Source organism: Rattus norvegicus, chromosome 5 (assembly GCF_036323735.1).
Source record: "Rattus norvegicus strain BN/NHsdMcwi chromosome 5, GRCr8, whole genome shotgun sequence".
NCBI lineage: Eukaryota > Metazoa > Chordata > Mammalia > Rodentia > Muridae > Rattus > Rattus norvegicus.
Genome location: NC_086023.1, coordinates 107861522 through 107884935, shown reverse-complemented (window position 1 = coordinate 107884935; position 23414 = coordinate 107861522). Strand labels below are relative to the sequence as shown.

The 23414-nt window shown below is 41.9% G+C and overlaps 1 protein-coding gene across 5 annotated transcripts in view; it reads right to left on the bottom strand.

Moving 5' to 3' along the window:
* Focad (focadhesin) overlaps window positions 1-23414 on the bottom strand; it is a 321997-nt gene that overhangs the window by 47550 nt on the left and 251033 nt on the right. For all 5 annotated transcript variants that reach the window (NM_001427695.1, XM_039111093.2, XM_017593754.3 and 2 more), the window contains 5 exons: window positions 17707-17795; window positions 12956-13000; window positions 7300-7408; window positions 4030-4146; window positions 1503-1741 (listed from right to left, as the gene is read on the bottom strand). In NM_001427695.1, coding sequence (NP_001414624.1) covers window positions 1503-1741; window positions 4030-4146; window positions 7300-7408; window positions 12956-13000; window positions 17707-17795 — 599 coding nt within the window. The remainder of the gene's footprint in view (window positions 1-1502; window positions 1742-4029; window positions 4147-7299; window positions 7409-12955; window positions 13001-17706; window positions 17796-23414) is intronic.

Here is a 23414-nt window from a genome sequence, read left to right as displayed (position 1 = left end):
AGGTAACCTGGGAATGAGAGTTGAGCATGCACGTGCGGGTTTTCCAGGCAGCATGATTAAATCAAACCCCAGTGCAAACCTGATAGTCATGAAGCCAGTGCAGCAACTTATCCCAAGTTAATGAAGACGTGAGCCCAGCCAGGATGGGATGAAGCGAGTCGCCTACGACTGAACTGCCAAGGGCTCGGTTTTAGATGTAAAAACACACTGCTTGAAAAGCAAACCGAGGAAGAGCCTGAAGACAGATGGTGGGGAGAGTGCCATTTGTTGCACAGCAGCAAAGGGGAAAATCACTTTGAAGCCTTAAGCTTTTACAAAACACTTTATGTTCTATCAGGCACAGGAGGAACGCAAGCGCCAATTCCCATGCAAGGGGCATATTCTTTGTTCACATCCTGAGCTGGGCCTCTGCGAACATTCTGGGCGTGTCTCATTTTCATCTGCAGCTACTATGCCAGTCATCCGCTTGTCTGACAGATGTTCCCAGGAGCTAAATATGTCCTCTTGAAATATACAGTCCCCAAGAGCAATAGTAATCTTCCCCAAAACACAATAGTGTTTGTTCAAGGTAAGTAAATTACACACACAAACTTAAATCGAGCACTTTAGATGCTGTGTAATACCTTCCATTTTATCCACAACAGTGTTTGCTTTGGGGCCACTAAATGCTACCAACTAGGAAATATAAGGACATCTGACATCATAGCTAGATGTTTCCCCCATATCCTATTTCCAGTGTAGGAGGAAGTGGCTGAAGCCGGAGTCACTACCATTAATATTCATAGTAAACAAATATTCATGTCAGACTGTCCTACAATCAGCCTCGGTGCCTAAAACTCTAAGGCTTAATATAAAATACAGGAAAAGACCAATTATTAACAAAACTAAGACAGATTAATGGATGTGTAGGAAAACTTGCCTACAAGTTTAGTGGGATTTTCCACCTGGGTCTTTTATATCCTGCTTGCGCCATTCCCTGGTAATGCTAGCAGCCGACAAAACAAGCAATCAAACTGGATAAAGAACTCAGCATAATGTGCACAGATTAGGGCTCTTTAACGATTATTAAAATGTAGTCAGAACAAAAGAGCATTTTAAAGTTGAGTGCATGCTGCTCCCAGGTGATCCAGTCACTCCCACCCAGGACCCCTCTGCTACATGGGACTCCCCAGTTGTTTCTTCCCAGTTTATGGAGATGTCAATAAAGGAGCAATGATGAAGGGGTACACTTACAGCACCCTAAGGCTGGTGTACTTCTATCTCAGCCTGAGATGGTTTTCAAGTGACCAGTCACTTGAATAATATCCCTTAAAGAACACTACTACCCATATAGTATTTTAGGCAGCCAAATTCACCCATATATCAAAATCAATTCAACCATCTCAAAAAGTTTAGCAAGCACATACTGCTCAGACACAAGGTTTAGGTACCTGCATGCATGTATACATAACCCCATCACCTAAGTCACAGAAAGGAAACAGCAATGCTTCAATCAACTGTACCTGAGTTTCTCCTCACACAGGCGAGAGAGAAACATCCCCAAGGCAAGGCCCATGTGGATTTGCACGGCTTGAGATTCATCAGCACTTGGTTTCCCAGGTAACCTGGCAGTCAGCATGTTCAGGATTTCCTCAACCTTCTCTTTGCAAGAGATAATGAAAACCGGCACGAGGAGAGACAAAGCCGTGGCGGCGGCAGAGCGCGCAATAGCACTTGCCGTGTTCTCGCCAGAATAGGACTTCTAGGGAATGAAGAAAGAAATCGGGTTAGCCTCTTGCTTAAACACAAAGGCTGCACAGCTATCACATGTGCTACAGCGATGCAAGCTTCTACTCCTGCACAAAAAGGAGACTCTGACTGTGTTTGCTACACACTCAGCTTCCAGTCCGTGTGCCCATCTACTACTGAGTAACCAGCTTCCTCTGAAACTTCAGAGATGGAATTCTAAGTGCCTGTGTTTAGAGGTGGTGGATAAATTCAGTTTCAATGTTTTTAAAAGCCTGTGTGCATGTAACAGGAACGCTAACAGTAAAGCTATCTGAATGTGGATATGCCACATTACAATTGTCCAGAAAGCTAGGACTTGTCCAGAAAAGAAAAGAGAAAGGACAAGAGTTACGTTTACTACAGAGGAACAGGTGGAAGTTCAGCACAAGCATCTATTTGGCACATCTCCCAAGTTTTTGTGTGGGAACACAACCTAATAGATGGATTATTTTCTACAGGGGGTCAATTCCTTTTAATTAAGAGGGAAGTTGAGATTCTAAAAGCTTCTGGTTACAAAGCAATAACTAGCTATTCAAAAGGAAACTGGGGGCTCTGCATGTGCCTTCTGATAGGCAATGGTGGGAAGAGACAGGAATAACAGCCCTAATAAAATCAAAGGGTAGCTGGACAGAAACACCATGTGCAAGAGTCCGTGTTAGAAACTCTCCCACACATGCTATACATTTTGTGAATATGTCTCAAAAAGAGAAGAAAGCCGCTTTATCACCCTCACTTATCCATTTTGGATTTTCAGACATGCCATAAAAGTGGCCTCATCCCCAGCAGTCAAAGCACGGCACAATGTGTTTTTATTCTGTGAGTATTGGCTCCCTAAGCTCTAGTACTTGAAGGATAAAAATCAAGCATGTAGGACATCATACTGAATGCTAATATGTTTTCAAATGACAATGTTTCTTAAAAGGACTCAGCTATGTATGACACAGGAAATAAAGGAAGTGACTTTTAAAATGTGTCCTTAAAATAAGTAATAATGTAAAAAGAATTGAGAAGGTAAGCGGCAATTCTGAACTGGCCAATGAAGAGTTTCTGTATTGGTTCATAAGAACTAAGCAGAATGCCTAGGATTCTCATCTACTGCCTTGCTCTGACCCACATAGTTACTCTATAAGCTTCAAAACAATTTAAACAAATCATTCCTTTTCTGGAGGATTCCTTCTCTGAACAAAATCTAATTTCCAATTTAGTTTTATATTACCTATTAAGTTACTTTTTCTGGCCAAAACTGTAGTTAAAATCTAGCATTGGACCCTAGACCCCAGATTAAGACCTACCTGGTCCTCCCAAGGGCAGGGTAAAAAGAGTTGCATTTACAGAGAAGATCATGGGCAATGGACTCTGAACTAAAACCATATCCTTCGTAACAGTTCAGGATCTGTGCTCCACACTTCTTTAAACAACTGCAGTCCGCAGCACTGGGCTGACTGGCCATGATCTCGCTAATCACCTAAGCAATGGCCACCGAAAGGACAGAACCAAAATAACTATATACTACTGCCGGAGCAAAGCCATGCCACAACCCCAAAGGGAGCATTAGACAGCAACAAGATGCGCACTTCACATTGCTTAGTCATTAGGATGCCATCATGAAGCCGAGAAAAATGTGGGTGGCAGTAGTTTTTCATGTGACCAACAGGATTACTTGGTATTTACAAAGAACTTTGCTGTTTTGAAAATAAAGCACTTTTACATAACCAATTTCACCTTCACAGTCTTTGGTAAGCCGGAAAGGCATGGCACAGGGTTTTGGCTTTTATTTCATGAACAAGGAGACCAAGAATGATAATGGAGAACTATCAAGTCCACAGGCCCAAAACTAAGAGGTGGTGTGAGGCATTCACTACAGAGGAGGCTGCTATTCCTTTCATTTTATAAATAATGACAGAAAAGATGAAATATATTCCAAGAGCCACTTATCCTACAAATGTCGCCCTTGACCCTGACTATACGTTAGACTGGAGCTTTCATACTGCTGGTGCGTGGTGCATATCCTAAACCAACTCAGTCAAACATGGAGCCTACACACCAGTCTTCACACACACACCAGTCTTCACAGACACGCGCGCGCGCGCACACACACACACACACACACACACACACACGCATGCACGCACACACGCACCTTCAGGCCTATAGTGAGAACCAGATATTACTATACCACGTTATATATATTTTTCGTGTGGACAATGGATGTCGAGATAGTCAACCCTTGGTGACTCTAGTCACTCCATTTCTTGCACTTACATGATAAAAGCAGGTGAACAGTTGACCTCTGGGGTGGTAATGGCTATCCACAATGACCAGGACAGTATTAAGCACCATGGAAACCCACTCTTTCACTGGAAGGAAATTAGGTTGGACCTGTAGATGAGGAACAATGTGAAATTACAGTAGAAAAAATATAACAAATCTAAAGTATGTTGGCATCTAAACTTTTATTGTTGTTAAATAATGAAGGGCTATCTTCCAAAAGTAAACTTTATCTGCTTGGAATGCATGAGTGAATAGAGTTGACAAAGGTATGTCCCAACAGGTATGTACCTGTTCCCCAACAATAGTACAATGATTATCAGAAGTGGGAAGACAGAGGCTACAGCAGAAGATACTCAGGTTTCCTCTGCTTAGTGTGTTGTGATGAAAATATCATGTACAAGAGAAAGGTGCAAAAAGGAAATTTAAAGTCTCCAAACTTTATGACTTACCATCTCACAAAGTGGCCAATTGGCCTGCAACAGTCTGGCCAATGTCTGTAGCATTTCTGTCCCCTATTACATATGGCTGCATTTCTGTCCCTATTACATATGGCTGCATCTCTGTTCACTATTACATATGGCTGCATCTCTGTTCACTATTACATATGGCTGCATCTCTGTCCCTATTACATATGGCTGCATCTCTGTCCCTATTACATATGGCTGCATCTCTGTCCCTATTACATATGGCTGCATCTCTGTCCCTATTACATATGGCTGCATCTCTGTTCACTATTACATATGGCTGCATCTCTGTCCCTATTACATATGGCTGCATTTCTGTTCACTATTACATATGGCTGCATCTCTGTCCCCTATTACATATGGATGTCCATCAATTATCATGACCATTCACCTAACTAAAAAATTATAAGAAACTACATTCACTAAAATAAAAGACTTGGTTATAAAAGTCACCCGTGGCCATAGGGTCAGAAACATTCATCTTAAGATCTTTTGTTTTTGGTCAGACTTGTTCAACTTTAATCAAATAATGAGATCTGGACTTTGTAATGATAAAAGGCTAAAGGCAAGGTCAATAAAAATAAACCAGAGCCCCATTCTCAGCCTGCATTGCTTCTCAGTCTGACAAGACTGGAAGTAGGAGAGAAAGCACATGAGAATCTAGAACTTCAACTTTGAGCTCTACCTCCAGTTATTACGGGGAAATTAACCTCACAACTCGTAATTCACCATAATGGTCCCCCAAGGAAAGGGATCCTATAAAATGCATGGACATTCAGGGTTGCAGATCTAATTAGTATGTAGCCTTAAATAAAGTATTCCATGGCTCTTTAAATGAAATGAAATATTTCCTTGTCTTTGTTATTATTAAAACAAAAATTTGGGTTCAGTGTTAAATATTTGAATATTAAGTAATTATACCTTTACCATTCACATACTAATCCCAGGCCTCATCCCCTTCTCTACATGTCTACACCTCACAGGACTGATTCTCCTGCTCATTGGTGACAGTGTCACTAGATGTGATACCCAGGTCATTTGTTTCCAACAACAAATCAGGCAAGACACAGAGTAACTGTGAAAGTGCATAGGTTTACTAAGTGAGAAGAGCAGAAGAATTAGAGCAGGCCTAAGCAAGGAGCTGACTGCTCCAGAGCCTAAAGTCTATTGGGGAGGTTTTGGGTCTAGGTAGAGGTAGGAGCTGTCTCCATAGGCAGGGATAAAGTAGATCCTAAGCCTGTTAATATAACATTGGAAAACCGTGCTTAGTCCATAAGAGGAGTTTTATTCCTGACTTAGAGATCACTTCAAGGACAAATCCTCCTCAACAGCCTTGGTCCGAGTAGTGGTTTGAATAGGTCATGCTTATCTTTCCCTTTACCAGGACGTGTCTCACCAAAATTACCCACAGGAGAGAAGGCACTGGGTGGTGCCCTACAGGTAGACACATTTTTCCCTCAAGGGTAGTTGTCTTGGTTCACAGAGTTCAAACTTACCTACTTCAATAACACTCTGGATAATTCTCTCTTCTCCATTATTAGAGGATTAATTAAATGCTCAGATGAATCTGTGTCCACAGCCTACCCACGGGGTGGGAATAGGACCTTGTGGATCTAAATTGTAAATGGTGGATGCAGGACAAAATCTTACCTAAGTGGGGATACTGTACTAAGATATTTCAAGAGCACTCTGTCAGCGTTTCCTCTTTGCCTGACTAAACCTAGCCTTTCAACTTTGTCTTCAATTCCAAGGGTTTTCAGAGGCCATACATTTTCAGTTCTTCTTTTAAATGGATGGGAAGTACATTTCTTTCTATCCAGAAAAGCACCAGGAAAGGAGAGTACAGTGCCAGGTATGAGATGAGAGAGATAACCTCAGCACTTGAGAAGGTGAGATAGAGCAGTAAGGTCAGCAGCCTGGGCCACATAAGGAGATCCTACCTTAAATCCCAAACCAACCCCATGAAGACGTACCATTTATCTACTGTGAGATTCTGTGTGTGTGTGTGTGTGTGTGTGTGCGCGCGCGCGCGCATGTGCACACCTGAGCGCATTCATTTAGTTTTTACAATACTATTATCTGGGAAGTACTGCCATTCCACATTATAGATGGGGAAACGGTTTCCAACAGGAGAAATCATTACACACAGGCTGTGTAGCTAATAAGTCAAGGTAATGAAATTTAAATATATGACTCTGTTATTTGAAAACCTATGTTTGTTTTGTTTCTTTAACTACTCAGGGCACATATCTAGCTAATGATAGCCAACAGACAATAGAACTTGAAACAAGAATAAATTCGCATCTTTTTATTTTGACAGATATGAATTATCTGAAAAAGTACATTGGAAATGATTATTGGCCAGCCTGTCAGATGTTTAATTAAGAAATAAACGCATTGCAAAAATGAACAGGCACTTTATCACTGACATCTACAATTAAAATATAAAGTACAAGTTTTTCAATGTGTAAACACAGCTTATTTATCATTGTTTGACAGTATTGTTCACTTTCTGTAAGCCTGGTTAACCTTCTAAGATTGGTTACTCGTGATGTAATCATAAAAAGACAGCCCGTTTAATAAAATGTCACCTTCAAAGGGAAATGGCCACTTAACTACAGAGAGAAATGTAACAGCAAGTCAGGAAGGGAGGAGGGCTCACAGTAAGGGCTCACCACATGGCAGAATTTGTCCACGCAGTCGCAGAATTTAACCTCACAAACCTAGCGCAGGCCACCTAAATAAAGACCGAAGAGTTGCAACAAAAGCTCACGTGTACTAAATCCTCCCAACTCACCTCTAGGACTCCATCAGACTCTGAGGAAAGGCTGGCTTCATGCTTGGACACCACGACGGCAAGGCTGCTTAAGGCCAACAGAGCATTGCCTTTGACCACTGGACTCTCTCTATGTGAAAAGAAAAGATTCCAAGAGAAGACTTAGAAGACCAAGAGAGGGGCACTGTCGTGGGAGAGCAGACAAGGAAGAAAAGCACCTCTGCTCCAGCACAAAGCTAGTTAAAACAAGAAGGAAGATGTGGGTATGGAGGGCTAGAAAGATGGCTCAGTGGTTAGAGTACTTCTTGTTCTTTCACAGAACCTGGGGTTAGTTCCTAGGATTTACATGGTGGCTGTAGTGTTCTGAATGAAAATGGCCCCCATAGACTCATAGGGACTGGCAATATTGGAGAAGTAGCCTTGGTGAAGAAAGTGTATCAGGGGGTTCCCACACATGTGGGGAATGGGGGCTTTGAGGTTTCAGAAGCTCAAGATCAGCCCAGTGCCACTTCCTCTGCCCGATAACTTCCTATCTCTCAGCTACCTCTCCAACACCACGTCTGCCTGCATGTCAAGACCTGCTGCCTTGAGGACAATGGACTAAACCTCTAAACCTGTAAGTCAGTCTCAATTAAATGTTTTTCTTTATAAGAATGGCCGTAGTTATGGTGTCTCTTCAAAGCAACAGAAACCGTAACTAAGACAGTAGCTCACAACCATCGGTAATTCCACTTCCAAGAATCTGACACTCTTCTAAACCCCACGAGTGCCAGGCATGCGCACGAGACACTCACATACGCAGACAAAATGCTCTTACAAGCAAAATAAAAACAATTAGCCAGGTGTGGTGGTGCACACCTTTAATCCCAGCACTCAGGAGGCAGATGCAAGCAGATCTCTGTGAGCTCAAGGTCATCAAGGTCTACATGGTGAGTTCCGAAATAGGCAGGGACACTTGGTGATCCCTGTCCTAAAAATAAGTAAAATAAAATAAAATAAAACGAGATAAATCCTCTTAAAAGTACAGGCTTGGGGGCTGGAGAGATGGCTCAGCGGTTAAGAGCACCCGACTACTCTTCCAGAGGTCCTGAGTTCAATTCCCAGCAACCACATGGTGGCTCACAACCATCTGTAATGAGATCTGATGCCCTCTTCTGGTGTGTCTGAAGTCAGCTACAGTGTACTTATATATAATAAATGAATAAAATCTTTAAAAAAAAAAAAAAGTACAGGCTTGTTCATCCCCAGGGGCCAGTAACTTCTGTGTTGACACGGGCTGTTTTTTGGCTCTCCTCAGCACAGTCATTATGATCTTATGCAGCTTAGAAATGCAGGCTTCGGTTTCTAAGTATCCTTTCTACACATCTTACTCCGACAGAGCATCTCCCAAGGTATTCATCTATGCCATTTTTAGTCAATTTGAATATACTGATTTATCTCTAAAAGTTATAGGAAAGAAGACCCAGCAGAGTGCAACAGCCTCTTGTGAAACAGCAGTGTGTGGAACCAGCTCCCCATAAACCAGGTCACAACTTCCCTTTACTCCCTTGTAACATGTGGCAGCCTTTGACAGTCATGACTCCCATTCTCTCTTATCTCACTGTATCAGAGCCAGAAGCCTAGCTACTTTGTAACATGACATGGTGATTCCATATGGGATAGGAGGTGGGGAAAGAACTGGTTTTAGACCACATGGGTTAAAAGATGTCCTGTAACATAATTCAAATGATAATTTTCTAATATTAACAACAGAAACTCATTTATTTTTTACTTCATAATCTGGCATCATAAACATTACCTGATTATCATACACACTTAGCATGTAAAAGTACACACTTGGTATGATTCCATATGCCCAGGATGATCTTAGGACAGAAAGCTCTGAATAGGACAATGATGAGCTGCTGTCTGCAGAACTTCCCTGTCTGAAGATGCAACTCAGGATCCTTATGACTGCATCCCAGTAACGTCCCACAGAAAACATCCCCACAGCGCTGCACGAGACCTGAGCCCGACTTCACCGTGTGCATTCTCTGTGCACAGTACAGTGTTAGAACAGGCCAGAGGGTGAGAATGATCTCCACACTAGCTCTTCATGTGACCCCTGTATGTGCCTCCAGACCAGTCTGCCACCACTGAGCAGGGGCTAAAGGTTCCTGTGAGCACGAGCTCCTATAGGTTTTATGGGATAAAGGATGTGCCATTATCAAATCTTTTCATTTGCTAGTCACCTGACCCTTTCTGTGCCCTCCAACCCCCGCCCCTCCTTGCTCAGCTCAGTGGAGCCCTGCCCAGCCCTTGCTCATTCTCTTTACCCCCTGTGAGGTCTGCTCTAAGTCAGTGAGACTGAGGGCCGGGCTGACCTAAGTTGGAAGGACTCCTTCAGGTCTGAAGAAATGGCTGCCCCTGAGGTTATGGATTACAAAGCACTTTTTAACTGATAATAAACTACCTCAAGCAAGCTAGGACTCAGGCAATAAAAGTCACTTAACAAAAGCAAAACTAAATCGTTTGCTTTTAATGCAGGTTGAGTAACAATTTTCAATTTTATTTTAGGTTTTCTAGCATTTTGAGTTTTCATACTAGTATTCCCAAATTTGAAAAATGCCAAAATTTGCAATATTTTTGATTTCAAGAATTTAGGATAAGGAGTAGTCAGGCTATATCATTCTTCTTTCTATTATCAATGTCCTGAAGTCTTTCCTGCTTAAAAATGGCTATTAATCTCTAAGGATAGATTGAGGAAGAAGAGCAGGAGGAAGAGAAGGAAAAAAGGTGGAGGAGGAGAGGCAGGAAGGAGTTGTTTAAAGTTATCAGTAATCTGAAGATTAAATCCTCAGTCTTCTTACCATACAGTTCTCATTAAACAAGCATCTTATGCAAGGTGACATAAAAAGTATCTTTATAGCATGCAAGTACATAGGAGAATGTGGCCTATTTCTTTTTAAAGATTTATTTTCATTTTTAAATCTATGTGTGTGTATGTATGTATGTCCACAGGCATGTATGATATGTATGTGCTGATGTCATCAGAAACCAGAAGAGGGCAACTGATCTCCTGGAACTGGAGTTACAGGAGTGACTGCCTGATGTGGACAGGTGCTGAGATCCTGGCTGCATCCTCTCCAATAGTCACCAGTGCTCCTAACCAGTGAGTGATCTCTCTAGATCCTGCCTCAGCTTTAAAATAGTACTCCAAATCATTGTATTTCACTCATCTTGACACTACTCAATATGTACTGTGGCGGGGGGTGAGAAGAAAAATGTATTTAAGGCAATTAGATCTTTGGATGCAGGTTAAATTTAATCTGGACATTAATTTCCAGATAAAACACAACTGCTCCAGTCTACACAAAGCATCCACAGTTCAAGTTCCACATTTGGAAAAGGCCCCAGGACCAGCTTGCTTATCTCAAACCTGCCCCAAGCCCAGAGCAGCAGCCTTTGGTTGATACTATGCACTGCATACTTAGCAAAACATATTTGAGGAGGAACTGGCTGGTGAAATGTCTACAACTGGAGCAGCACAAACTCACCGCCTTGTTACTCAAATAACTATCCCCTACCAGTCAAACAGCTGTGACTAATTTGCATAATAACATGTCAGCATCGGTGCAGTCTTTATCTAAGCAACACCACTGACATTTTAATTAAATTGTCCTTTGGAACAAACTGATGTCGTTAACCTAATTAAAAAGCCCAAGGAAGGATGCGCTTCAGTGATGCTTTCTGAGGGACAGAATATCACATTACATATCAGCAAAGTGACCCAATCATTTGGGGATTTTTGTCTTCGGGTTCAAATCCATTTAATTAATAACAATGAAAACAAATTGCCATCAGTCACCCAGCTTATCTGTGTTCTGCTTCTTCCTGAGTCATAACCCTGACTCGCAAAGAAATACTCTCTCAAATGAGCAAGTCAGCGAGCGCTCTGTGACTGCAGCGTCACTTCCGGCATTTAACTTGTGAGTGGACAACACACGCCCTGGTCTCAGGCAGCTGGGACCACCACTTTCCAAGTACCGAAAGGTAAGCTGTCAAAATGCAGGAGTAAGATCTCTGCCTCAGTGAAGGAAGCCCCTGGAAAGTAGCAGAGAGAAAGTGGTCGACATTTCCCCTGCCCTACCACAGTCACTTGGCCTCTCGAGCTTACATAGCTCTTGTTTACTTCCTGCCACCGTTACCACTTTTAAGTTTTTGATTAAAAAAAAAAAGGTAGTAATCCCATAAGAACATGAACTGTTTTACTCCACACCCCTGAGAATGTAAACACATTGACCTTGGGCACGCATGAGAGGAAACATGATGCTTTGCAAATCTATAGAGAAAAGGCAGGCTGCAATAAGAGCTAAGAACAGGAAGTATAAAGGTGACTTAAGAAGCAAAATTACAGTTTGCCTGCACATAGGCTTGCTGGTTTCTTAATCATCTAAGCATTTTGCTCCAAATGTCCTATTTTTACTGGACACAAGATTGCACACTAACAAACTGTGAAAGGAAAATTTCCAAGATGGCCCACCCTCACCTATGAAGCAGAGCACATGCATTCCTATGGTATCCTTTATGCACTGGAGTCTCAGTTGTGTCAAAATATATTTCCTCGTGCCCATCCCAGCAGTGGAGACAGGGAGACCACCAGTTCTCTTTTCCTTTACTCAGTGGAGGGGTAAGGGTGTTAAAATGAGCAAGGGCTCAGATCGACAATTAAGTGGCTGTTTGTTTCTGCTGTCCCTGATGCCAAATCATTTTAGCTATACCATATGTCCCAGGATAGGACCAAGATACATAATATTGCACTAAAATACTTCTGTAGGATATGGGCTTCAGGACTTATGAAATCCCAGGGCAAGGATGTGCTTATGTCACTTGGAGACTGAGGAAGTGAGCCACACAACACAACGGCAGAAGGTGACAGTGGAGAGGAGATATGAAAGCCACCGATTGCATCTCTGCTGCCAGGAACAATTAGTCAGCTTGTTAGCAGAAGAGCGTGCAGAGACTGCTCCGCAAGTAAGTTCATTAGGGTGTAATTTCTTTAGTGAGCTTTGCCTGAAGGTAAATAAAAAGCCTGAAGAAGTAACACTCGAGTCATTTTTGTTAAAACCATCACAAGGCTATGACTGGCATTGCCGTTTACTGAATGTGTACAAATGTGGTATATATGAATTTTGTTTTTTAAAAGGTTATCGTAGAGCTGAGGAGGTTCACCCAAGGTCAGATTAACTGCTAATTAGAATCTGATTTTTAGATGCACCGGAGCCCATGGCTTCCAAGAAATGTAAGAGGAGGCCCTACTTTGCTGCATTGCAACTGAGATTTAATAATTTATTTGTAGATCCATTGTAACTCACATTCTCAAGAATTCATTTGTCTTCCTTGAACTAAATTATAATCCTTTAAATTTAAGCCAAACCACATGGCATTTTATTAAGGGTTCAAGTTGGGTATTTCAATGAAAAGCTAAGTATTTGTAGCAGTCTCTCTGTGTTTGCACAAAAAGGCATGTGGTGAGAATTAATAGAGCTAACACGAATAACAATGGTTTTCTATAAAAATAACCCAGAAAATACTTTATAGTTCTTAATATTATGAATGCTGTGGATGGAGAGAGCGTGTGGGCCTGTCAGGAAGTGGGTGGTTTGTTAATAGGTCAGTAGGAGAATAAAGGACTTACTTCGCAGCTGTCTTGGTGATCTCATCTGTCAGCATGTCTCTGACCCTGCAGGGAAGATGGAAATAGACACGAGCTGATATGACACCATGAGCTACACCTGCCCTCTTATCCATCAGTCTAGGAGAATTTCCAAATGCCGGTCATACAGCTCAGCAGACAGAGGCACCTGATGACCTACATGTGATCCCCAGGAACCACGTTCCTACAAGCTCCCCCTGACTTCCACTTGAACACTGTGGTCCATGCATGATCATATGCCCTGATGCACAAATAAAGGATCAGTGCAAGAAAGTTAATTTTAAAACTTCCAGCACTGCCTCCGGGTCTTAAAAGTACATGTGCAGAGCTAGGGTGGGGGAAAAGACAGTGGTAACGGCTTTATGTCAGAGTCAGTGTTGTCTCCCATTTGTAGGCTCTCTTAGTAGATAGGAAAGGAGAAAATGTCACCCAGAAGGATAGACACGTGGAGCTGTGTCAATGCCATCCCAATGCAATGGTGGGTGCACAGGCACCCTTTGTTTGACTGGATGTTACCTTCCTCTAAGCCTATATTGAATATACCCAACATGATACTAATTGGAGTCAGAGCCAAATAAGATAGGCTTAGGGCCCACATAGGAACAGGCATAAGGAAGCCTGATCCTTTCTCTGTTTCCCCAACATGAGGATGCACAGGATGTGAGGACTTGCCAGACATGCTGGTTCTCAAACTACAGAGCTGTGAGAAAGCTTCTGATGTTGAAGCCACCCAGCCCACAGTATTTCTGTTATGGCAGCCAAGTGATACTGCTCTCCCCTTTTTGCAGAAGAGTTCACCAAAATCAATTTGTTGTATACAAATTATATATACAGAAATCATTGCATGTATATATAAAATACAACTTCAAATTTTGGCTGTACAATTATACCAAAGCCAAAAGAAGATAATAGTACCTGTGGGCTGGGAGGTAGGTATGCTTAGTGTAAATATTTAGATTATAACATCTTTTCCAACAAAGAAATTCTGAGGTACAGTAGACAGCACTGTGTCAAATTTATATTTTTAAAAATTCTTTAAAGATTTACTTTTATGTATGAGTACGTGTGTGTGTGTGTGTGTGTGTGTGTGTGTGTGTGTGTGTTTTTGTGAGAGATAGAGAGGGAATGCGTGTATATGAATATGTATGTGTCTATATGTGAACCACATACATATGTGTGCCCACAGAGGTCAGAATAGGGCACTGGATCCCATCAAAGTAGACTTTCAAGTGTTTGTAGCTGGGAGCAAACTTGGGTCCTCTCTAAGTACTGAAAGTGCTCTGAACCACACAGCCATTTCGAGGCTCAGTAACTCAAGGTTTTTCATGAATATAAAATTCATAAATATTTGCATCTGACATATAATAAATTCTTAGCAAGTCAGCATGACTGAGAATGAGTCATCATTAAGAGTTGAATTTTTCACATACTTGCAAATTGCTCTTATAAAGCACAAGCATATTTGAAGAAGTACTTCAATGACACACTTATCTACTGATTGTCCACACTTGCTGTGATCTTTTACTGTCCAGTGTGTAGTAGTGATGAGTGGGGAGCTGTCAACTATCATGCACGCATGGTCACAATCGAGCTTCTGGAGGCTCGCTTCTCTCTGCTGCATTACCAGTTGTCCCTTCTCGTATCCCTGCCCTTTGCAAGTGAAGATGTTGTAATATCTGTGCTTTTAGAAGAAAAGGCCTCCAGTTGCTACTTATACCACCACCGCCGCCGCCGCCGCCGCTGCTGCTGCTGCTGCTGCTGCTGCTGCTGCTGCTGCTGCTACTACTACCACTACTACTATTCTTATGCAGCAAAACTTCAGAGAAGCATCACTATGCCTAATTCGAGTTCATCTCCTTCCACTTCAAGTCCATCACTAGTCTGGCTCTTATCCCACAACTTCACCCATCGGCTCCCTTCAGACTTTCAAGAGTCTAGACTGAGCACTCAGTTCCCAGTCTCCACCGTCAGTATCTGACACAATGCTGGTCCCCTTCTTGGGTCCCCTCTGTTCTTGACTCTGGAGATGCAATGCTTCCTCAGTCATCTCCTATTCAGACTGCTAGTTTCCGGCCTGGTTCATGGTTCTCACTGCATCCTCTCCTCCTGTAAATGCTGACGCAGTCCAGGGCTCAATCTTCTGAAATTTTCTTTATTTACAAATTTCCTCTACCATCATGGTTTTAGCTGTCACCAATATGACAATGGTTCCAAAACTGATACCTCTGATCCTTACATCCCCTTAGAACTCTACACTCATACCTGTCTGGAATCCTTAGTTTTAGACCTCATTGGGTCTCTCACATCCTTCAGATTCAGAATCAGATGAAGTTAGCTGTCCTGGCAGCCATTTTTCCTAACTTAGTCAGTAGAAGCTTCATTTGTTCAATCAGTGTTTTACCCTTAATGTCCATCTTCCATTTAAACCAATAATTTAAATCTATGAAATTATAAATCTAGGAACCTGTCTTCAAAACAGATTGAAAATCTATTTACTTCATTCTTCTCCTGCTATTGCCTTAGCCAAAGACTCTACCATCGTTTGGCTGAATTGCTGCAGTAGAGTCCACAAAATCTGACTTCATCCTCATAAGACTCCTTCCAAACCAGAAAGTGGATGCCCATATTCAAATCCACCAATGTTATCCCCTCACAGAGACCTTGTGATCTCCAGAACTCTGTGTTGCCCATTCGTCCCTTCCTTGTTCCTTTCATGCTATCCTGGCTTCACTTTCTAGCTACACTCCTTTAAACTCACTGCCAGTCACAGGGTTCTTCCCTGGGCTCTAGACTGCCTCACTCCATCACTTCTCGTCTCAAGACCATATTATTAAACAGGCTCTCTAGAACTTTCTATGGGTGAGAGTTACCCTCAACTCCTCCCACTCACCACTGCCCATTCACGCTCTACCTCTTTTGCCCTAATAAAATCTATCCTATCCCATTTGTTTGTTTGCTTATATTATATTTCAATTCAATTGTTTATAAGGCCTGAAAGAACAACAACAACAACAACAACAACAACAACAACAAATGCTGTTCTTCTATGCTCAGAAGAATGCCTGATACACAACAGACAATAAATACATTTGATATAATAGAGAAATGTCTTTACTTAGATTGGGACTATGTTCTAATAAAGTTGCTGAAAAGCTCATTTCAAAATGGCCTCTCAGTTGCTTATTAGTTGTCTATTATAGTCTGTACTATGCTAAAGAAACATCCAAAACTATTTCTTCCCGATACATCCATTTAGCTTGTGAGTTTCATTAGAGGCTTTATGTCTATAGGTCTATATCTTTGAGAATGCAGTAAATATACCATTCCTGTCAAATTATCACAGATGATATATTAAAACTAGATCTCAAAATAGCAAAAAGGGAGACTGGAGAGATGGCTCAGTGGTTAAGGGCATTGATTGCTCTTCCAGAAGACCTGGGCTCTGTTCCCAGCACCCATATGGTAGCTCATAGCCACCTGTACCTCCAGTTCTAGGTAATCTGATGCTCTCTTCTGGTCTCTATGGATACTGTATGCACATGATGTACATTCACACAGGCAAAATACCCATACTCATTAAAAAAATAGGAAGTGAAGCCAAAATTGTTAACTTCTAATAATAAATCCATTGCTTTTTATCAAAAGTCTATGAAATGAATCAACAGAATTAAATACCTAAAGATTTTATTTTCTATAACCAAGCAACTTTTAATTTTGAATAAAGCAATGTGTGGATATAGGCAAAGCTATTTAGGTTTTTGATTCTCTGTTTGCCTCATCAATTAATATGACAAACTATTCTTCTCAAACTACATAACAATCTGTGTTGCTTTACATGTCTTAGGATTCCACACTTCTAGGTGATATAGTAGAAGCACCCTAGGGACATCTGCTGAGGAACTAAGCCCTGAGGTAGAAGGACTGTCCCAATCATGAAGATAACCTAGTGAACGGAGAAGGGGAGCAATTCTAGACTACATCTGATGTGGAATGGCAATGACCTGGGTGGGAAAATCACTTTTTATTCAAAGGGACTAAAATAATTCCTTACAAGAAACAACATGGAGGGGACCAAACCATTCCCACATTGCATTAGGAAAAAAAAAATATGGACATATTCAATTAGCCCTCTGTGTCTGTGAGTTCTACATCTATAGATTTAACCAACACAGATGAATGTATTTACGCAAAATTGTGTCTGGATTCAATATGTCTAGACTCTTATCATATCCTCTAAACAATACGGCACAAGGATAGTCACAGAATTTACACTGTATAAGTTACCAAAGTAATCTAGAGGTGATTTATATGAAGAAGGATGTCAAAGGTTACATGGAAACTCTACACTGTAGATATGAGACATGAGTTTCAGTGGCTTTTACACTCTACAGAGGATACTGGTGCCAGTTCTTCATAGACACCGGGAAATGGGAATGTCTACACACCTACACCTGCACGCCTACATGCACATATATGCACGCACACACACACACACACACACACACACACACACACACACATGCATGCGCACACACACACACGTATATATTTCTGAAAACAGTGTTCCTTATCATATCTAGGGAGTAGATGAAAATGAACCTATGGGGCCTCTCCAGTCACCTCCAGCTCACATGAGGTAATGCAACCATCACAGGGGCAGTTGAGGCATCCACTGCTTCCTTCTCTGCTCACTTTCCAGGACAACAGGGTGCCGCAGAATGCCGTCCCCTTACCAGAGCCAGGCCGTGCTTCGTTTGTACTGCACCTCCTCGGGGCCCTCCTTGCCATGTTGCAACTGCAGCTCCAGCTCTGCTATCCGTCCCTGCAAACCACACAGGAGGAATCAGCACGCAGACCGAAGGATGGAGGTCCTGTGGCCACTGGCCACGCTGGCACAGTAAACCTGGAACAAGCATGAGTGAGGGAAGCACTCACATCCCTGCTCAGAGAATCCCTGCATTCCCTAGAGGCCAGTCCTAAAGAGGATGTGAGCTTGGCCGATCCAGTGCAGTGCATGCTTTCAGGATGCCATTCAAAGCAGACGTGATACTCATGGGTCTCACTGTAAAGTTCCCTACATGGCAATGGTCAGCGACTGATAATTTAGTTATACAGAGATTGAGGTCTGAGCACCACTGTCACAACAGAAGAGCAGAAAATTAAATAGATGAGAATATAATACTTAAGATGTGTGTAAGAAAGAAAAAAAAAAAAAAACAACCAGAACTCCCAGGAACAAAAGCACCACCAAAGGGTACACATAGAGAGTCCAATGGCTCCAAGCTGCGTATGTAGCAGAGGATGCCTTGTTGGGCACCAATGGGAAGAGAAGCCCTTGGTCCAAGACTGGACACCCCCCTGCCAGTGTAGGGGATTGTCAGGGCAAGGAAGCAGAAAGGGGTGGGTGGTTGGGTCGGGGAGCATACAAGAAGGGGGAGGGAGATGGAATTGGGGGGTATATGGATGGTTTCCAGGAAAGGGGATAACATTTGAAATGTAAATAAAAAATATACAATAAAAAAAGAAGAAGGAAGAGGGGGAAAAGATAAGGAGTTTATGGACAGGAAACTGGGAAAGGGGATAACATTTGAAATGTAAATTTAAAAAAATCCAATAAAAACAAAAAAATAAAGTTTATAAAAGATAAGATTTAAAAACAAAAACAAAACAAAAAATGTCACAGAGAAGTCATTCTACTTTTCTGAGATAGCTAACTCTGTGGTGAGTAGATCTTGTGAAAATAAAAAAGATACCTCAAACAACAACAACAACAGCAACAACAACAGCAACAAAACAAAGACAAAGAAAAGGGAAAAAAAGGAATCACCAGCGTTTCATTTCTACTTCTTATAGAAATAGAGTTCTCAACTTCAGTCATGGAATAGAAATAGAGTTAATATTCTTTCTTTAAGGCCAACACCCTCAATTATTAAACTTCACAGTTTTCACTATATTACTACAATCGGGTTCATTCCTTTACTCTGTTATCAATGATATTATTTAATGTAATTAAAATAACAGTTTACTGGTGGATTCTAACTTGGACATGACATCAGATTCTGTATTATAGAGTAATACTTAACTATTTTTAAAATGTTTGGGGGCTGGAGTTTGGGGGTTCAGACTTTAAAAGGTAAGACTTGTGTCTTACATACCTCAAGAACGTAATATAGAATGCAAACCTTTCAGCCTGTCTCCTAAGGGTGGCCAAGAATACAGCCCCTCGAACGGGTCAAGTTCAATGCTACCAACCTGTTCAGCACCAGCTGGATGTACCCACAGCTAATGCAACAGAAGACACCTCCAGGACATGAACTCTTGTACAAACAAGGATCTCAATTTTGCTCCAATTAATTTGTGATACTTTTTAAAGTTTCAAATGCATGAATCCAAACAAGAAACTCATCAGCTGAAGCACACAGACACTTGTCAGGTAAGAATGACAAATAGCGGGGTTGGGGATTTAGCTCAGTGGTAGAGCGCTTGCCTAGGAAGCACAAGGCCCTGGGTTCGGTCCCCAGTTCCAGGGGGGGGGGGGGGGAAGAATGACAAATACCACACTGCTGAATTTTCAAGTCCTTATGAAAGAGAACCTTTCCAGTTTACCGTTTTTCACCAATTCTCAATATAACTGAATGTAAAACCCAAAGGAAAGATCTTACGTGAAAGTAAACAAACATACACCACTACACTCGCTGACGAGAATACTAGGCCTATATCACTAAAACTAAAAGACTTTTCATAAATGCATTTGTCCTTTCTACAGGGCAGGCAAAGGCACTTGCCTCCAACCCTGGACCCACACAGTCGGAGGAGAAACATGTTCCAATAAGCCGACTTATTTCCACATATGTACATATTCCACACATGCATGCTTACACACACATCCACAGACAGAAAGACAGACAGACAGACATAAATACACACAGACACACAAACACTATATTAATAAATGTAATAGGTAAATAAAATGTTAGACAAGCTTGTGTTGTTTGTTATTACAATTAATGATGGTATTAGGCAATCACATGAGGCTCAGGAATCAGAAGATTCCAAATTAAATTCTATTCCTCTTGTTTACCAACTGTTGGCTTTGAACTATTTGCTTTCCTTCCCTGATTGTCCACCTATAACATCATTACTCATGGGCTTAATAATATACACTTCACTGGGTATCTGTAAAGATTGAAATAGTTTTGTTAAGTATTAGCTACATACAAGTATTCAATAAATAATAACAATTATGGGGAAAATGGAGGCTTTTGCAAAGTCTGAATTGTATCACAATACTCTCTAACTTAACCCTACTTTCCCTAAAGTAACACCAATTCTCAGCTGTCTACAGGAATTGCTCATTTCCTTCTCCAGGTGTTTGCAGAATTTTTGTTCCTTCTTTCACTAACAATGGAGCATCCTGCAGTGAAATGGCTGGTGGGCTTGTAGCTTCCTTTACTGGGCAGGGACTCACAGCAGGAAGGGGCATTTTATTTCCCTCTGTGTCTGCAAGTTAGTTCAGCACCCTGCCCTGCCAGGAAGACCTGCAAACGACTAAGGGAAGCATGAACATGGAGAAGCCTGTGCTCTGGCTACTCTCATGCCTCTTGAATAGAAATCAATTGTCTGGTGGTGTACAGTGAGGTTACAGAAGTATGCAGACATGAGAAAGTCATTCCTTCACCCAGGGTCTATTCAAAACAAAAGGGGTTCCCGTACTGGGAAGGATAAAACACTGGCAAAATAACAAGAAAAGCAGGAAGCAGGAATTCCAGAGGAGCAGCTTTGCAGGTGCAGATTACCTTGGGGACACTAAAACAAAGCTGATCAAGGTGTGGGCTGCAGACTAAGCACTTTAGAAGGGTCTGCCTGCGGTTGAGTGGAGACTCTGTCTCCCTTTCTCAATTCTACTGAATCAGAAGCTCTACACTGTTGATCAGTTCTGCGCTAAAATGACTGCACTGCTGCACTGAGGTTTGAATTGGAGAAGGGAACACAAAACTCCAGACAGTCAATCAGCCTTACCTCCCCAACTATCCCCTGGCTCTCATCTCTGAACCCCTATAAGGCGGCCAGCACTTTTACCCCTAACACTAGGATTCCTTGCACTTCATGAAAATCTTCTGAGACACGTTACTTAAGTAATCTCAGACCAGGCACATACACACCATTTTAACAATGACTTTTCAGGACAGGAGTTAAGTACAACACATAACTAATCTAAAGAACAAGGTAAAATGGGATGGGCACACAAAAAAGGGAGCATCTGAGAGAGAACAGAACAGTATGCAGAAAGGGCAGTACCTGAGAGAACAGAACAGTGTGTATGAAATCCAAGACATTAGGGATGCTTGCAGAGTCTTACAAATTTGGAAAAGCAGAAATATAAATGTCTGAGAGAATGGTCAAGAGGTGGGCCTAAAGATACAGGCAGGCTCCACACAGAGACAAGTGCTGAGCTCAGTGTGGGAGGCACTCAAGACAAGATACTCTGGGACAGTCAAGCTGGGTATTCAGGAGGCCAAAACATGCAGAAGAGAATAGAGCTTAGAAGCAGGCTCTGGATGGGACTCAGAAACATAGGAATATGTACATTTAAATAGAAGTGTAACTATATATTTATGCCTTACATTTCTTTTATTTAATGTAATATTTGTATCAATTCACTGAGACTCCCATACATTGTATTTGGATCATAGTCACTCCCGGTTCCTCCCCCTACCTCCCTTTTTCATATCTTTGGTTTTGGTTCTAATAATCCACAGAGTCCAATTTGCATTGCTGATATACTCATGAGGGTGGGGCCACTGGAGCCTGATCAACCTATCAACCTACAAGGAGCAACACTCTTAGAGAAGACTCGCTCTCCTCTCTTGAGATGTCATCAACTATCAGCGGCTCCTCGGCAAGGGGTAGGGGATCATGAGTCCATGTTCAAGTGCCAACTAGCTCACTGTTATGTGGGTCTCCTACAGATGCCCACAGCTGCTGTGAGCTCAATGACTGCACTGGTTCTCTCAATCAGAAGACACAGCTTGACTCTCCCTTCCTAGTCTCTCACTCTTCCCACCCTTAAAGTGTGTGTGTGTGTGTGTGTGTGTGTGTGTGTGTGTGTGTGTGTGTGTGTGTGTAAGAGAGAAACAGATGTCCCAAGCCTCATATTTCTTTTTTTTTTCTTTTTAACATAATTTTATTTTAAGAAATGTTTCTGGGTGAGAGATATTGAACCCAGGGCCTCATCCACTCTAGGCAAGTGCTCAGTTACTGCTTTACCCCCGGCACATGCAATCTTTTTTTTTTTTTTTTTTTTTTTTTTTTTGTTATCCATTCAAGCCAATCTTTATTTCTTTTTTTTTTTTTTATTTCTTTTTTTTTTTTTACTTAACTTGAGTATTTCTTATATACATTTCAAGTGTTATTCCCTTTCCCGGTTTCCGGGCAAAATCCCCCTCCCCCCTCCCCTTCCTTATGGGTGTTCCCCTCCCAACCCTCCCCCCATTGCCGCCCTCCCCCCATAGTCTAGTTCACTGGGGGTTCAGTCTTAGCAGGACCCAGGGCTTCCCCTTCCACTGGTGCTCTTACTAGGATATTCATTGCTACCTATGGGGTCAGAGTCCAGGGTCAGTCCATGTATAGTCTTTAGGTAGTGGCTTAGTCCCTGGAAGCTCTGGTTGCTTGACATTGTTGTACTTTTGGGGTCTCGAGCCCCTTCAAGCTCTTCCAGTTCTTTCTCTGATTCCATCAACGGGGGACCTATTCTCAGTTCAGTGGTTTGCTGCTGGCATTCGCCTCTGTATTTGCTGTATTCTGGCTGTGTCTCTCAGGAGCGATCTACATCCAGCTCCTGTCGGTCTGTACTTCTTTGCTTCATCCATCTTGTCTAATTGGGTGGCTGTATATGTATGGGCCACATGTGGGGCAGGCTCTGAATGGGTGTTCCTTCAGTCTCTGTTTTAATCTTTGCCTCTCCCTTCCCTGCCAAGGGTATTCTTTTTCCTCATTTAAAGAAGGAGTGAAGCATTCACATTTTGATCATCCGTCTTGAGTTTCGTTTGTTCTAGGGATCTAGGGTAATTCAAGCATTTGGGCTAATAGCCACTTATCAATGAGTGCATACCATGTATGTCTTTCTGTGATTGGGTTAGCTCACTCAGGATGATATTTTCCAGTTCCAACCATTTGCCTACGAATTTCATAAACTCGTTGTTTTTGATAGCTGAGTAATATTCCATTGTGTAGATGTACCACATTTTCTGTATCCATTCCTCTGTTGAAGGGCATCTGGGTTCTTTCCAGTTTCTGGCTATTATAAATAAGGCTGCGATGAACATAGTGGAGCACGTGTCTCTTTTATATGTTGAGGCATCTTTTGGGTATATGCCCAAGAGAGGTATAGCTGGATCCTCAGGCAGTTCAATGTCCAATTTTCTGAGGAACCTCCAGACTG